The following is a 13,630-nucleotide window of genomic DNA, read 5'->3' on the forward strand; positions in this document are numbered from 1 at the left end:
CGATCCCATCACGAAAGGAGCAATTGTTCTGTAGACACTACACATCCAGACTTACCTTTTCTGATAGCAATGTATCCATGGGCTTTCAGGAAGTTCTGCAATCCCTGAGGAGTTTTTGTCTCGCCCTCTGAAACACAGATGCTAACAGCTGCTGCTTTGGGCTCACAAGGTCCAGGGAGCATGAAGTCATCTGTGTAATGAATCCATGTGACATCTGTGGAAAGGAGAGGTAATTCACAGTACCTTCGAACCCTAGTGGGATACAGGACTAGGCAGTTAATACACCACAGCCTGAGGTGGGGTAGCTGCTGCTGGCCGTTCCAGATTAAAACTAACGGTTCTCATAGGCTATAAAACACAAGAGGTAGGGATCAGAGATTTGCGATCCTCCTTAGCAGCATAATGAGGTTGAGGTCAGCCTACTCCACATGAGGCTCTGTCTCAAAACGTAGATTTATCAAACGAAAAGGTATTTGCCAGATCAGTAACTCTACATTGTTTAGCAGAGGCCATGTTCATTTGATCAGGCAATGGAAAACCATCTGGCAGTAGCAATGGGATGCTTCGTGAGTATTCTCTCCTGCACTCAGGTGTGCCAAGTTGACAGTAAGTGACAGTTACGTCATGGGACTCCCTGCCTCAGGAATAGGATAAAGGCCTTCCCAGAAGAGCTTTACACAGCACTCGTCTCCTATCATGTGACAATGCAGTGTCATCTGCTCCAGTGGATGTGGCCATGAAGGCCATCTTGGAAGCCCTCATGCTACCACTGAAACTATAGGTGCCTTGATCTCGGAACTATAGTGGTCTTGACCTTGGAACTCCCAACCTCCTCAACTGTGAGAAAGTTTTCATTCTTCATAAATTACCCAACTTGTTGTATTCTGTCATAAATGCATACATATACTAAGACACTGGAATTGGCCCACCACGTGGGTAAGTTTAAAGTGGTATAACACTGTTCTCTGAGGTCTGTCTGTATTCCTCACAGGCCATACGGGAGAGCAGGAAGTGTGTATGTGAGGGTAGACACCAATGTATCATCCAGGCCCCTCTTCCTGGCACTAAACTCTGCAGTCCCTCTAGAAATGCAATACTGATTTAACATTGTCCTAGGCCTAAGCTGTGTAGGAACAAACACTTGCAGAGGTTTCCACTGATTCTCAGCTCTAAACGTGTGAGACCCAGTGTAGGCTCTGTCGGCTTCTGATCACATCAGTTACATGTATGCATGCTCGAACTGGGAAAGCAGCTGCAGGGTTGTCGGGCGTGCAGTGAGCTCACTGTGAGGAGGAGCTCCCTGGGAGGTGCACCTGAGCGAATCTCCACTGGCTACCTGGCTTGCAGCAGCATGCCAGTGGTGTTCACGGTCTTCAGGATTCAGATCATACTGCCCAAGGCATCTCATTTGCAACTTCTCCCAAACACAAGTTCACCTTGGTCAGAGTCCAGAAGCTCCTCTGGGATATGAGATAGACTACTGGGGAATATTTTGAGCCATGTTTTCAAGTCTTTTCTCAGAGGGACCCAGTGTCTCTGCTTCTGTATACTCGCTGAAGGCTGAGAACTGAGTGAGGAGTTGTTAACTTTGTTTTTCCAATTCAAAATTTCATTCGCTCGACTAAACACTTTTGTGCTTAGACAGATCAGGAAAATTCGAGTAGGATTCCTATCTACCTTCTGAGAATACTGTTCTAATGACACCTCTGTGGCTGTGGTGAACACGCTAACCAACAGCAACTTTGGGAAGGAAAATGGTACGTTTCCTCCTTCGGGTATCAACTCATCATTGAAAGACCTTAAAGCAAGAAACAGTCTTACCTCTCACCAGGTGACTCAACCCAGCCAAGGAAGCATAGCAGAGCTCATGGGAAAATGGTGCTTGATGGCCCACTTGCAGGCTCATGCTTAGCTAGTTAGCGAGCTTTCTTACACAGCCCAAGGAATGGCTTTCTTAGACATTTCCAAGGGAATGGTGCCTCCCACAGTGGGCTGGGACCTCTTTACATCACATGACCATCAAGACAACCCCCCCACCACCCACACAGACATTCATGCCCACAGTCCAATCTGATCTGGAAAAATCCCTCAACTGAGACTCCTTTCTATGATTCCAGGCTGTGTCAAGATGACCAACCATTAAATCAAGCAAGAACAAAGGCCACAGTGGATGGACCATCACAGTGAGTCTTTAGAAGTCAGACCACCGTGACTGTTGCTTTTGCTCTGCCATACGTCATAGTAAACATGGTTTCTACATCTCTGGGATCCAATTCATCCAACTGCATTCTGGTTTCCCAATGCAATCACTGAAATCTTCGCCATAAGACCTGGCCTACAGTGAAGTGACCATGGGCATCTTCAAGTGTGGTTAAGGTACCACCTACAAATTTAGCTCACAAAGCCCTCTTGGAAGGCATCTTCGACAGACTCCTTCATGCAGGTATATCTTGCTCTGGGACTTGCTTCTCGGACTTTGAACCCACTGTTCCCAAGTTCCTATCTCTCTCAGCCTTTGAACCTGTTCCTCTACCCTCCAGCAGAGCACTGTGCCATTTTACATTCTCTCCTGGTGTTACACCTTGTAGTCAAGTTTTAATCAATGATAAATTCCACTGGAGCCCTTTCTAGCTTCACTTTCAATATTAAATGAGGAATTTCTGCCTAATCAGTCAATTCAGCTTGACCACCACGAGCTCCTCCTGCCTTTACCTCACGCCTTCACTATCTATTCCTAACCATGTCCTGATTTGTCTGTATAAATTAGAAATTTTCCATAGTTTTTATTTTGTTCTGAGAGTATAGTTTACTTCCTCCTGGATCACACCTTATACCTTACCTTAACGAGCCTGTGAAATAGTCAAGTTACAGTTGTAGATAAAAAGTTACAGTTGTAGATAAAAACAGTTCTTTACAGACACACCAAGGAATAACATTTAACCACACATTTGGGCACTACACTGACATTCAAGTAATATTACCCATCACCATGCTAGAGAAATGGCTAAGCAGTTAAGAGCATTCATTGCTCTTCCAGAGGACCTGAGTGTGGTTCCTAGCACCCACTGTTGCTAACTCCAGCTCCAGAGAATCTGTCTCTTTCTCTCTCTCTCTCTCTCTCTCTCTCTCTCACACACACACACACACACACACACACACACACACACAGAGAGAGAGAGAGAGAGAGAGAGAGAGAGAGAGAGAGAGAGAGAGGATTAAAAGTAAAATAATCTTGAAAAAGAAAGCTCTCTCCAGACTTCTTGCTCCTTGGAGAGTCTCTGCACCATGGATCCTGGGCTCCTGTCCTTCTTTCTGCTTTGCCATATGTATGGGTATCAATGTCCGATGTGACAAACTTAGGCACTGGCAGCTTCATTTGTCCAAAACTTACTGTCAGATCAAGGTACATGTTTCTAAAGTCAGAATGATTTTTAATTTTTCTCTGCCATTAGGCCTCGAGGGACAAACCTTTTCATGAGTCAATGTCTCTGTCTGTGAAGCTCACTAGATAGAAGTGTGAACTGGATGTTTTATTCTGAGCTGAAACATTCAATGAAGAAACGGGCATATCTAATAAGGTTTAATAAATGTTAAGTATTATTCATAAAAAATAAAAGGTATCAACATAAATATACACTGAGTTTGGTTTAAACTAAGTAACAAGGCCTTCAAATCATTGTTTTGCAACAGCCACAAGTTTTTGCCAGAGAAAAAAATTGGATCAAACAAAATTTAAATATGTACCAAAAAAAACCCTACTTAAGTGACTTTGCATACACATTTGTAGGCTAATTTAAAAATCAGGATGAAGAATGAAGAGCTCATTGTTTTCCTAACCTCTAGGATTGTTTACAGCTGAGAAAGAGTAATTATAAACCACACTGCATCATACATTTTAATTTGCTTTGATAAAATGCACAAGAGTACGTTTCCAGGTGAGCTATTTGGTAAGTGTGTGTCTTTTCAGTTATTTCTAATATTTTGCTTACAATCTGAATAGACCCACTTTTACTAAAGAATAAAAAAGAATTTATGGTAATTGTTTTTTTCCAGTAGAAATATTCAAAAATAATCATGGACACTTCTTCCTACAAATACATCCTAGTCTAACAGTTGTCCTTGTTCCTTTCCAGTTACATCTCCATGGTACGCTCACACACTTGGGCACACACGGGCAGACAAGCCCCCAGAGACTGGACACGTGTGCGTGTGCGTGTGCGTGTGCGTGTGCGTGTGTGTGTGTGTGTGTGTGTGTGTGTGTGTGTGTGTGTAAGGACCTGTTCAGCTTTCACTCAGTGTGTTTTTCTGGCTTTGTCTCTTTAATTCTTTTACTCTATCCTACCTCAGTCCACTCTTCCTATGTCCCTTTCTGCGAGTTAACAAATGACACAGTTCATTAATTTGCCAAGATGTTTATAAAAGTGGGAAGTAATAAAGAGAACCAAGAGCTCATATGTGTAAAGAAAGATTAATGGCCACTACCAGCCAAGCAGTGCAAGGGTTTTGTTCACATGATGACCTGGAACGCTGAATGGAAGCTTAAATTGTTTATATGTTTATGTATGTGTTTAGCAGTTTTGGCTCAACAGTGCTTTGCACATGTTAGGCAAGAACCCCACTTCTAAGATACTTCCCAAGCCGTTTGTCTGTCCTCTACTTTGAAGCAGGGTCTCATGAATTACCAAGGCTGGCCGTGAATAGTGGTCTCACAGCCTCTGCCTATAGCTGGAATCACAGGCCTATACCATTGGGCCTAACAGATTTTATCTCAAGGGCAAAGTAAGAGGGGGATATTCAGATGTCTGTGAGCGGCCATTTATTTGCGATCACCAACATGCTGTTGCCATGGGAGGATCTATTATTCATCAATCACCAAACTCACATGTAATGAGGGAAAAAATAGTCAATCCCATTGCATGGGATGACAGAACACTGAGGAAACAGAATTGTATTAGTACTTCTTTAGGGAGAGCTAATTAGTTGCTGTGACATCTTACATCTTAGAAAATGTATACCAAGTTTGGTTCTTTCACGGCATGTCAGTCACCTCAAACATATCTGTGTTATCACAGAGCTGTATAGTTTATCAATGCATAATAATGGTCTTAATGAGGGCAGAGATCTTTGAGAAGCAGAAATAACAGACGATTACTATCAGTGTTTTTCCTAATTCTTTTTCCTGCAACAAATATTAGCCTGCATTGACTCATTAACTATGTTTATCTTTATAAAGTGATAAATGTGCATGAACAAATCTGTTTAATGTGGACTGGTGCCTAGCATTCTGTCAGAGATCCTAATGACAAAGGTGCCACTGTGAGAGATTCGATGACCTGAACTGTGGTGTCTAGGACAGAATGAACTTGGCCCCAGGAACTGCCTTTCTGCCTGTGCCAGGCCTTTCCAAGTCCCTGGGCTGTCCACATATGGCTCCTTCTGCTTTGGATGCTCTTTCACAGATAAATACATAGCTCTTAGCTCAGGTGTCATCATAGAAGTCACTCAAACCTAAAACACATAAAACAGCATCTCCCGTCTCTTCCATTCTTGCTTCACATTTCCATCGGGCCCCCGTGTCTATTTTATTTCTACTTGCCTTCTCCACAAGGATTTACTTGTTGCTTTCATGTATTTACCTGTTCATCTTTGTGTACGCTCATGTGAGTTTGGAAGCCACAGGCCAACCTTGAGGGCCTTTAGTCAGGAGTTAACCACCTTGGTTTCTGAGATGTGGTCTCTCCTTCTCCTTAACCTGGAGCTTGATAAACAGACTAAGCCATCTAGCTAGCAAGGTCTGGAGATTCTTTCATCTGCCTCCCTGCTGATGGGATTGCAAGACTATACATTCCAGGCCTTTTAGTATTGGTTCTGGGCATCAAACTTAGATTGTCTTGCTTCCAAAGCAACATTTTACTACTGGCCAGTCTGTCTCCCCAGCTTTACTGATTTCCATAGTACAAGAAGAGTGTCTGGCTGGTATTCCATAAATACTTCTTGACTTGATTAGGACTTAATTACAAAACCTTAGCAACATTTATTGAGACTATTTTTATCTCAGCATTATATAGCAGGCCATTGTCTGAAACACAAGGTGTTTTTTCCTGTTGCTGTATATCATCTACTTGGTGAGACAAGCTCATCACATGTATTAGTTTCCTATTAATGTGCCACTGACATCATCAACCACTAATGGCATGGCTTAAGAGATATTTATTACCTAACAGGGTTCCTGTGGGCCAGAAATCTAAAGCAGGTGCTAAGGAACTCTAGTTCAGCCTCTCATGGCTGCTTGCTTCACAATTTCAGCCTGACATCTTGTCATATGAAGGCTTGATTGGGGCTGCTTGATGCCCTTTCAGAAAAGCAATCCCACATGGCTCTCAAATTGGTGCTGGGTAAGGGCAGAAGGCCTATTTTCACCAACATGGATGTCTCTCTAAATGGAATAGTTCAAATGTACTCACTAGGTGGTAGGTGATTCACCCAAAGGCAAATAAAATGGAAGCCAGCCACATGCCCTTTATGAGTAAGGCTCGGAGGCTACCTGGTCATGTCTTCAGTATCTTAAGGGTTGATGAAAGTCAGTGTTACTCACTGTGGAAGGAGACTGGATATAGCAGAATGTAAGTACAGAAGGTAAGGAGTGCTTGGGAGACTGGCTACCCTGCAAAGAACTAAGAAATGGATCACACTGGACCACATGCAAGTGAGCACTAAGTTGCAGACAGTTCAAGGGTTAAGCACTGCTGGGAAGTTGAACTTTTGTAATTGGGACTGAGTTGATGCGATTCAGCCCTAGGTTGTGTTAGGACAGCTATTCCAAGAATCCTAAAAACAGGGGCTGCATTCGTTCACTTATTCAATGTTTCTAAAATTTACAAAGTCCATAAAGTGAACCGCTTGACTGAGAGGGATCCATACTCTATGTGTAAAAATTTTGGTATCAACAATGGTTTTGAGAGACGCAACACTTTGGGATGTTAATAACACAAGGGTTAGGACTGTGTCTCATTCTTATTAACTGTGGTTTGAAGAAGAATGTCCCCATAGGCTCATATATTTGAATGGTTAGTCATCAAGGTGAAACTGTTTGAAATGATTAGAAGGATTAGGAGGTGTGGCCTTGTTGGAGAAAGTGTGGCATTGTCGGAAGAAGTATGTCACTGGGAGTGGACTTTAAAGTTTCAAAATCTCAAAACAGGTCCAGTCTGTCTGCCTGCCTGCCTGCCTGCCTGTCTGTCTCTCACGCCTCTTTCTCTGACTACAGATCAGAATATAGCTCTCAACCACTGCTGTAGTAACAGGCTTCCTGCCATGATGATAATAGACTAAGCCTTTGAAAGTATTAAGCAGGCCCCAGCTAAATGATCTCTTAAAAGAGTTGACTTGGTTAAGATGTCTCAGCCCAGCAGTAGAACCGTGACTGAGACAGCTTGGGAAGCAGCTCCAGAAGTAGTTTTCCTCTGACCTTCGCCTGACCCCATCTCTCATGGCTGAGTCTCCCTTCACGGAAGCAGGATAAAACCAGAATCCCACTTCCCAGGGTAGACCTGAAGCCTTCTCCTCAAGGCTAGCCACACACGTTAAAACTATTGTTCTAACCAACTCTGTTCTCTGTGGAAGACTTGGCCATAAAATCCTTCTCTGACATCCACTCTGGAGTAGGTCATGGGGCTCCTACTCTAGAAACAGCCCTACTTCGAATCCAGCAGATGTCTCAGAGAGGTTAAGAATGGTCTGAACAGAGGCTTGCTCCCTCCCTTCACCAGGTCTACTACCGTTAGATCACACACCTGTCTAACTATGTTTCTATATGATGCATTCTTCACTAGACCTAAGCATAAAATGTAGAGAGTCCCCCCCCCCCAACCCCAGGACTTTTGGTTCTTCATTCTAGAGGCTTCTTGGTCACAGAAAACTGTGACTAAATTCACTGGTTGTGTTAGTCTTCTGTCAGCTTGCCTTTGCTATTGGGGTGTAGGCCGTGATGCGCACAGTTAGGGGAGGGATCGTACCTTCCAACACCAGCAGAGGAAAGTACCAGGACCCAGAAACTACAGAAACACCAAACAACCATGCACACAGGTGGAAGAACACATGTCAGGCTTTTATTATAACAAACTAACAATGTGACCCAGAGAAATGTGGAATCTAATATAAAACACTCACAGATTGGGGTCATGAAGCAAGAGACAACTCAACCAAATAAGCTTGAAGAGTGATGTCACTCTCTGAAGTGCTAGCTTCCCTATCTGTGCCCACATGGGAACACCCCAAAATTCCATCATTCCACCAGTTTCCTAGAAAAATGGCTCTCCACTGATATTTCTTCACAATGATTGACTGAAAATACATGTCACAACTGAAGCAAGAGACCTGTCATGTCTTCTAATGTATCATTCTGTTCCTAATGACTATTGAATTTATTATTCTTATTTCAGATGTTCTTCTATGAGCTACTCTGATGTTCATTTTGACCATGTTTTAAGGAATCAGAAAAAAAAACACCCCAAACCTGCCCATCTCATAGTCCCTGGTCACCTGGTCATAAACAAAACTTAGCCCAACACAGTTACAAGCAATCTCCTTGCTCAGAAACAAATGAACCTGTGTACATTTTATTTGGCTGATAAACTCAGTGGACACAGATAGCCTTAAAGTTGTACACTGGTACAGGCCCATTAATTTGCCTCCCAAGAAAGACAAGGAAAAACATGTACATGCATGCAAGAATTGAATGGTGGACTTTGGTGCAAAGGTGGTTTCTAATTATGAAAATAAAAACAAGGTAAATGACCAGTATAAGAGAGTAGGTCATTATGTCAATATAAGTGCAATAAAATACCAAGTAATTAGTTTTATAGTATGCAAATATTTACATTAACTGTCAAAAGGCAAAAGAAAAAATGGAGACCTTTATTTGGCTATAAATTCATAAATGCTTTTTAAAATACATATTTACCTGAAAATAAGTTTGTGAGGGTTTTCAATTATCAACAATTTATCTGATGTTCTTAAGATTGCAAGTGAAATATTCTCTTCCTCATGAGCAAGTGTCAGATGCCCTACCTACATCTGGGTCCATGCTCTTTGGTGGCATGTCTCCATCTGACTGGTATGAGCTCTGTGACTTGATTTGAACCAAGAGATTTCAGTAAAGAGGATGCACGCAGAAGCATCCTTCCTTGTCTGGCACTGGCACTGGAATCTTTTTCTGGACTCTCTTCATCGCCCAGATCATTGCGCCTTTCATAAATCAGATAATGCCATATAGAATGTAGGTAGGAGACAGATCAGAGTTACATGGAACACATTCTTGAGGGGTAAGAGTGGACAATGTCCAAAGGGCCATTGTGTTGATCTGGATCCCAAGCAGGTTTTATATCACTTCTCTACAACAAGCATGTTTTCTTGGGGGGACACTGCTTTGACCTGGCAACTGACAGGTCCATTTGGATTGCTTCTAATGGGAGGAATCACCATATGTCCTTGTCCTTTAATCAGAAAGCCCATTGCGAGATAGAAAGCATATAAGCTTTGGGGCTCCAGAATCCAATTTGATTATCTATCAATGACCTTTGTCTGGGCAGCTGAGGATGCCATGCCTCCTCCAGAGACAAACACAGCAATTAAAACTCTGCTGCTCTAGTCCTTGGCGTTATATCCTGCTAATTATGAGGGAGAGGGGTCTAGCCCCCTTGTCTTCCGAGCCTGTTAATATCTAACTAACTACCTAACAGTGAAGCTCTTTCTTGCTCTCGTTGCTTTGCTGTCTACATGAGGACAAGCTGGGCTAGCCTGGGGCAAGATGGAAAGTAAAATATGAAGCAGACTCAAAAAGCACTAACACCTCCACCTGGGAATGCTCTAGATCGTAAAGCAGCTGTCTGCTTCCCAGACATATTAGGGAGCCTACCAAGGTCAACAGAACCACGGCAAAGCAGACGTGAAGCCCACCACAGACATAAGTGAGATTCACTGAAACCAGCAAAGCAGGCTGAGCCTTGCAGACTTTCCAACTCAAAGGAGAGGTTTTGATTGTCTGATCATAGCATTTGGAAGTTCCTGGATACTTGACAGAATTGTAGCATTTGTACATTGTAAAGATTCTGGGAGGAGTTAGGGAGAACAAACAAACAAACCAACAAAAGACCGCTAAAGGTGTCTGAGAATACAAAGTGTCAATATTCCTGCTAGACTGCCAGGAAATGTCAAATCATTAACAAAGTGGCAACTGTCAACATATACTAGGCAGGCAGGTCATAAAACTCATTATTTCCTAGGAACCCCCCCCCCCCCCCACACACACACACACACACACACGGGAGCCTCCTGCCAGAGCCACTGCTCAGAGAGTTAGCAGCTGCTGTCTGACGCACTACAAACCAGACCTTCCGGTTGCTTGAGTTGGTTAAAAATGCATTAGCTCCTCAGCAACGAGATTCTGAGAAGAGACGACGGAACAAAGGAGGCCGTGCTAAGCACCTGATGAACTTGAAGTAATGAGGTCTGTAAGTTGACTTGAACAGACGAAAGTGATATTAAGCTTTCATGGAGGACAAATGAAGTATCTATGTGTAACATCCCTGTCAGGCAGAGACCCTTTGCCATTTAAAACCCTGCCGAGGTGGTACATTCTTCCCAGGCAGCTGAGGGTTTAATAAGACTTTGTGCAGACACCTAACCTGCCGGTGGCTGGCTGCCTGCTGGCAACCCTGAGACTCTTGATGTGGAAGCTGACAATCTGAGCTAACATCAGGGCAATGGATTCCCTCAGACATGGAGCAGAGGCTGGCCCAGTAATGTCTGTCTGCTGCCCTCTCATGCATGCCAGTCTCACAACAGTCTGAGTCCAGGTCCGTCTCCACGGTCAGCTTGGGCTTTAATCTTAGACATACGGATCTTCTGTGCACAGAGTGCTCTCCTTTGCTGTAATGGCAAGGTCTTGAACAGACCAAGCCTTACCTCCTTGGTCATCACCATCCGGCCTGCCCCTTACTAGGGTTACTCACTTGCTCCCATTTCTCTCACTGGTGGGCTACAGACCCTTCAGTTGCTTCCTTTTCTCTCTCAGAATCAGGCCACACCCCTCCCTGCAGTTCTCTCTAGTTGATAAGAAAGCAGGCTGTGCTGCTGCCTTCTAGTCTCCCTTCCACTAGCAGCTGAGAACGGGCTCGGCTCCCACTCTGTAGACCAGGAACCACCTTACGTTACAGCTCATCTTTATCAGTGCCTTCCTGATTTGGGCCACACAGGATGGGTCAGACTTAGGCATGGGAATGAAGCTTGCCACCTGCCTCAGTATCTTTAAGTCAGAAGCCTCTTTGTCCACTGGTCCTGAAGGGTCTGTCTCTCATTTCAGAGCTCATTATGGGGCACTAGGCAACTGGTTTGAGGCTCTATCTTAATGAAGCTAATTTTGTGTTAGCTCCTTTCTATGAACACACCTTACATTTCTAACACCTCTGCATCGGTCTGTGGCTTTTGTCTTCTTTAGGTCGCCCACTATTTTATCTTCAAATACAGACCAGACCTGCACTGAAACTGCTCAGGGAATCCTTGAGGAATGACACACATTTTCATCCCCTACAGCACTGGGTGTTTCATGCAGAAGATTGATGGGCTTTCAGCTCCGTGTCCCAGCCTCACCTGGACAGAAGCTGACTCAGCAGGGACGGAAGGGGCCAGGACTCTGGTCTTCCAAAGTTCCAGGGTGCTATACTTAGGAGCCATGGTGAGAAATAATAACTGTTTCCAATGCAATAAGACAGCTGACAGTTTTGTCTTTGGGAAATTCTCAGACTTTATTGTATGAATATATCTTTAATATTTCCTTATAATTAAAGTAGTTCCAGCCAACTGCAAAAACACTTTCTGCATGTGTTACCTTTGAGTTCTCACTGAGACTTGTTAACAGAACAGGTAGCCATTTTAATAGCTCTATTTGAAGAAAGGCCTAAATACTCATGAACAGCACCTGTTTATGATTAAGTTTCATAAACAATTATAAAATCAAAACAAACAAAAGTTTACAAATCAAACGTCAGGATTTTTCATAAGTCCTAAAATTCGAATACTCAAACGTATATGCCACTTGATAGACTCTCAAAGCCATGGACATTCACAAAGTATAAATTTATAGCAATACCAATTTTTATGCCTATCTCCCTACACATTTTAAAATTTTGACAGAAAAATAAAAAGACTGTGAGTGTTTTTATACTTAACTTTTGGAAACACTTGAATAACACCCTAAAATTCAGATATTAGGGCATCTATCTTTTTTAAATTGTTAGTTATAACCTCAATATATTCTCCAGCTTTTAGTCCTGCACCATCAGGCACAATATAGTCCTCTTCGTGGTAGCTGTGAAATGGGCTGCCTGTGAGAGCTTCCGGGCTGCACTGAGACAACTGCAAAAAGAGCCATACAGTTGATCACAAATACAGCAGGTCCTCCACACAGCTCATCACACCTACAGCAGGTCCTCCACACAGCTCATCACACCTACAGCAGGTCCTCCACACAGTTCATCACACCTACAGCAGGTCCTCCACACAGCTCATCACACCTACAGCAGGTCCTCCACACAATTCATCACACCTACAGCAGGTCCTCCACACAGCTCATCACACCTACAGCAGGTCCTCCACACAGCTCATCACACCTACAGCAGGTCCTCCACACAGCTCATCACAACTGCAGCAGGTCCTCCACACAGCTCATCACACCTACAGCAGGTCCTCCACACAGCTCATCACACCTACAGCAGGTCCTCCATACAGCTCATCACACCTACAGCAGGTCCTCCACACAATTCATCACACCTACAGCAGGTCCTCCACACAATTCATCACACCTACAGCAGGTCCTCCACACAGCTCATCACAACTGCAGCAGGTCCTCCACACAGCTCATCACACCTACAGCAGGTCCTCCACACAGCTCATCACACCTACAGCAGGTCCTCCACACAGCTCATCACACCTACAGCAGGTCCTCCACACAATTCATCACACCTACAGCAGGTCCTCCACACAATTCATCACACCTACAGCAGGTCCTCCACACAATTCATCACACCTACAGCAGGTCCTCCACACAGCTCATCACAACTGCAGCAGGTCCTCCACACAGCTCATCACACCTACAGCAGGTCCTCCACACAGCTCATCACACCTACAGCAGGTCCTCCACACAATTCATCACACCTACAGCAGGTCCTCCACACAGTTCATCACACCTACAGCAGGTCCTCCACACAATTCATCACACCTACAGCAGGTCCTCCACACAGTTCATCACACCTACAGCAGGTCCTCCACACAATTCATCACACCTACAGCAGGTCCTCCACACAGCTCATCACACCTACAGCAGGTCCTCCACATAGCTCATCACACCTACAGCAGGTCCTCCACACAATTCATCACACCTACAGCAGGTCCTCCACACAGTTCATCACACCTACAGCAGGTCCTCCACACAATTCATCACACCTACAGCAGGTCCTCCACACAGCTCATCACAACTGCAGCAGGTCCTCCACACAGCTCATCACACCTACAGCAGGTCCTCCACACAGCTCATCACACCTACAGCAGGTCCTCCACACAATTCATCACACCT

The 13,630-nt window shown here is 44.1% G+C and overlaps 1 protein-coding gene across 3 annotated transcripts in view; it reads right to left on the reverse strand.

Annotated features, from left to right (window-relative positions):
• Positions 1 to 13,630, reverse strand: part of Zcwpw2 (zinc finger CW-type and PWWP domain containing 2) — a 154,338-nt gene that overhangs the window by 31,102 nt on the left and 109,606 nt on the right. For 2 of the 3 annotated variants that reach the window (XM_029481341.2, XM_085828160.1), the window contains exon 9: positions 56 to 214. In XM_029481341.2, the coding sequence (XP_029337201.1) occupies positions 86 to 214 (129 nt within the window). In that variant the 3' untranslated portion in view covers positions 56 to 85. Of the gene's footprint in view, positions 1 to 55; positions 215 to 11,860; positions 12,415 to 13,630 lie in introns of those variants that run through there. The other variant, XM_021172906.3, reaches the window with a different exon arrangement.

Source organism: Mus caroli, unplaced genomic scaffold (assembly GCF_978045245.1).
Source record: "Mus caroli unplaced genomic scaffold, Mus_caroli_1 scaffold_11, whole genome shotgun sequence".
In the NCBI taxonomy this organism is placed as follows: domain Eukaryota; kingdom Metazoa; phylum Chordata; class Mammalia; order Rodentia; family Muridae; genus Mus; species Mus caroli.